The sequence below is a fragment of the Alligator sinensis genome, unplaced genomic scaffold (assembly GCF_000455745.1).
Source record: "Alligator sinensis unplaced genomic scaffold, ASM45574v1 scaffold1500_1, whole genome shotgun sequence".
Lineage (NCBI taxonomy): Eukaryota > Metazoa > Chordata > Crocodylia > Alligatoridae > Alligator > Alligator sinensis.
Genome location: NW_005843224.1, coordinates 29,634 through 31,665, shown reverse-complemented (window position 1 = coordinate 31,665; position 2,032 = coordinate 29,634). Strand labels below are relative to the sequence as shown.

General features: G+C 65.4%; 1 protein-coding gene across 1 annotated transcript in view; it reads left to right on the top strand.

Moving 5' to 3' along the window:
* PFAS (phosphoribosylformylglycinamidine synthase) overlaps positions 1 to 1,620 on the top strand; it is a 10,944-nt gene extending 9,324 nt beyond the window's left edge. The window contains exons 26-30 of the mRNA XM_014526957.2: positions 10 to 164; positions 363 to 477; positions 594 to 764; positions 919 to 1,071; positions 1,183 to 1,620. Of these exons, the coding sequence (XP_014382443.1) occupies positions 10 to 164; positions 363 to 477; positions 594 to 764; positions 919 to 1,071; positions 1,183 to 1,505 (917 nt within the window). The 3' untranslated portion in view covers positions 1,506 to 1,620. The remainder of the gene's footprint in view (positions 1 to 9; positions 165 to 362; positions 478 to 593; positions 765 to 918; positions 1,072 to 1,182) is intronic.
* The last annotated feature ends 412 nt before the right edge of the window (positions 1,621 to 2,032 follow it).

Below are 2,032 nucleotides of genomic sequence, written 5' to 3'. Positions count from 1 at the left end.
AGATCCCAGCTGGGGGGGGGGGGGAACAACCTGGGGGAGGACAAGGTCCAACTGTGGGCCCCCCCAAACCAGAGCTGCTGGCGCCGTGTGTGGCCGTCCTGCGTGAAGAGGGCAGCAACGGCGACCGCGAGATGGTGGCTGCGTTTGTCATGGCTGGCTTCCAGGTGAGCCCCGAGCGCGAGGAACCCAAGCGCCCCAGCTCCCACTGCTCTCCTTTCCCCTCCCCTGAGCGGGGAGAGAACCCAGGCATCCGGACTCCCAACCATCCTTGCTCAAAGTCCCCAATCCCCACTGCACCCCCTGCCCCATGAGCTGGGCCGAGGAATCCCAGCATCTAGGCTGAGGTAGCTGTGGCCCTGCAGGTCTGGGACGTCACCATGCAGGACCTGTGCACCGGTGCTGTCTCCCTCGATGCTTTCCGCGGCCTCGTCTTCGTGGGCGGCTTCAGCTATGCCGATGTCCTGGGCTCTGCCAAAGGTCAGCACTGGTCCCCCGGATCAGGGCTGGGTCCTTGCCCCACCCCTCTCAGTACTCCCAAATGGGGCGAATAGGGCGGATGTGTTCCTCTCTGACCCTCAAGCCTCTTCCTCTAGGCTGGGCGGCGGCTGTGACCTTCCACCCTCTGGCCCGCACCCAGTTCGAGGCCTTCCGGCGCCGCCGAAACACCTTCAGCCTTGGCGTCTGCAACGGCTGCCAGCTTATGGCCCTGCTGGGCTGGGTGGGCAGCCCTGACTCTGACCTTGACCCTGACTCCCAGGGACCCGGTGAGCACAGGGATGGGACCAGATCAGGAGGTTGGGATGGAGGGGGCCAGCTGGGGATTGGGGGTAGAACTAAAGGGCTCAGCCTGGGTTGGGGGTCCAGGGCACCACTGACCAGGCTGGGACCCCAGAGCTCACCCCATCTGTCCATCTGCAGAGGAGGTCCCACGGCCCGGGGTGCTGCTGGCACCGAACGAGTCTGGGCGCTTTGAGTCGCGCTTCGTGACGGTATCCGTGGGGCCAGGGCCAGCACTCATGCTGCGCGGCATGGCTGGCTCCACCCTCGGTGTCTGGGTGGCCCATGGAGAAGGTACTAGCCCCCCTGCCCTGCCCTGCCCTGCCCTGCCCTGCTGCGGGAGGACGGGGGTGAGTTCCCCTTGTCAGCGGGGTCCCTGGTTTCATCCCCCTCCCACACCCGCAGGCCGCGTGCAGTTCCGGAGCCCGGCAAGGCTGGCAGCAGCGGCCGAGAGGGGCCTGACCCCCCTGCGCTATGTGGATGACGGAGGCCAGCCCACACAGGAATACCCGCTTAATCCCAACGGCTCGCCACTGGGCGTCGCGGGGATCTCCTCGCCTGACGGGCGCCACCTGGCCATGATGCCACACCCCGAACGCTGCGTGCTGCCCTGGCAGTGGCCCTGGATGCCACCGAGCTGGCGCCGCGACCTGCACATCTCACCCTGGCTACGCCTTTTCCAGAATGCCCATGATTGGTGCCTGCGCTACCCCCAGGGCGAGCCCTGACCCCTTCCAGCCAACAAGGGCCACCACATTGCTCATGCCTGCCACCAGCGGGTGACAAGGCACCCCCCCAGCCCCACCCCTGTCCTGCATTGGCCAATCAGTTCAGGGGGGGTTGAGACCACCTGCACATCTCACCCTGGCTACGCCTTTTCCAGAATGCCCATGATTGGTGCCTGCGCTACCCCCAGGGCGAGCCCTGACCCCTTCCAGCCAACAAGGGCCACCACATTGCTCATGCCTGCCACCAGCGGGTGACAAGGCACCCCCCCAGCCCCACCCCTGTCCTGCATTGGCCAATCAGTTCAGGTGGGGTTGAGACCACACCCTCCACTGTACAATTGGCCAATCAGTGTGGGTAGGAATGAAGCCAGCCCCCTTCTTCCTGCAGTGCCTTGGGTGAAGCCACACTCCTGCCTTGCACTGGCCAATCAGTGCAGGTGGGGATAAGACCACGCCCCCTTCCTCCTCCTGTGCCTTGAGCCAGGCCATGCTCCTTGCACTAACCAATCAGTGGAGGTGGGAAACAA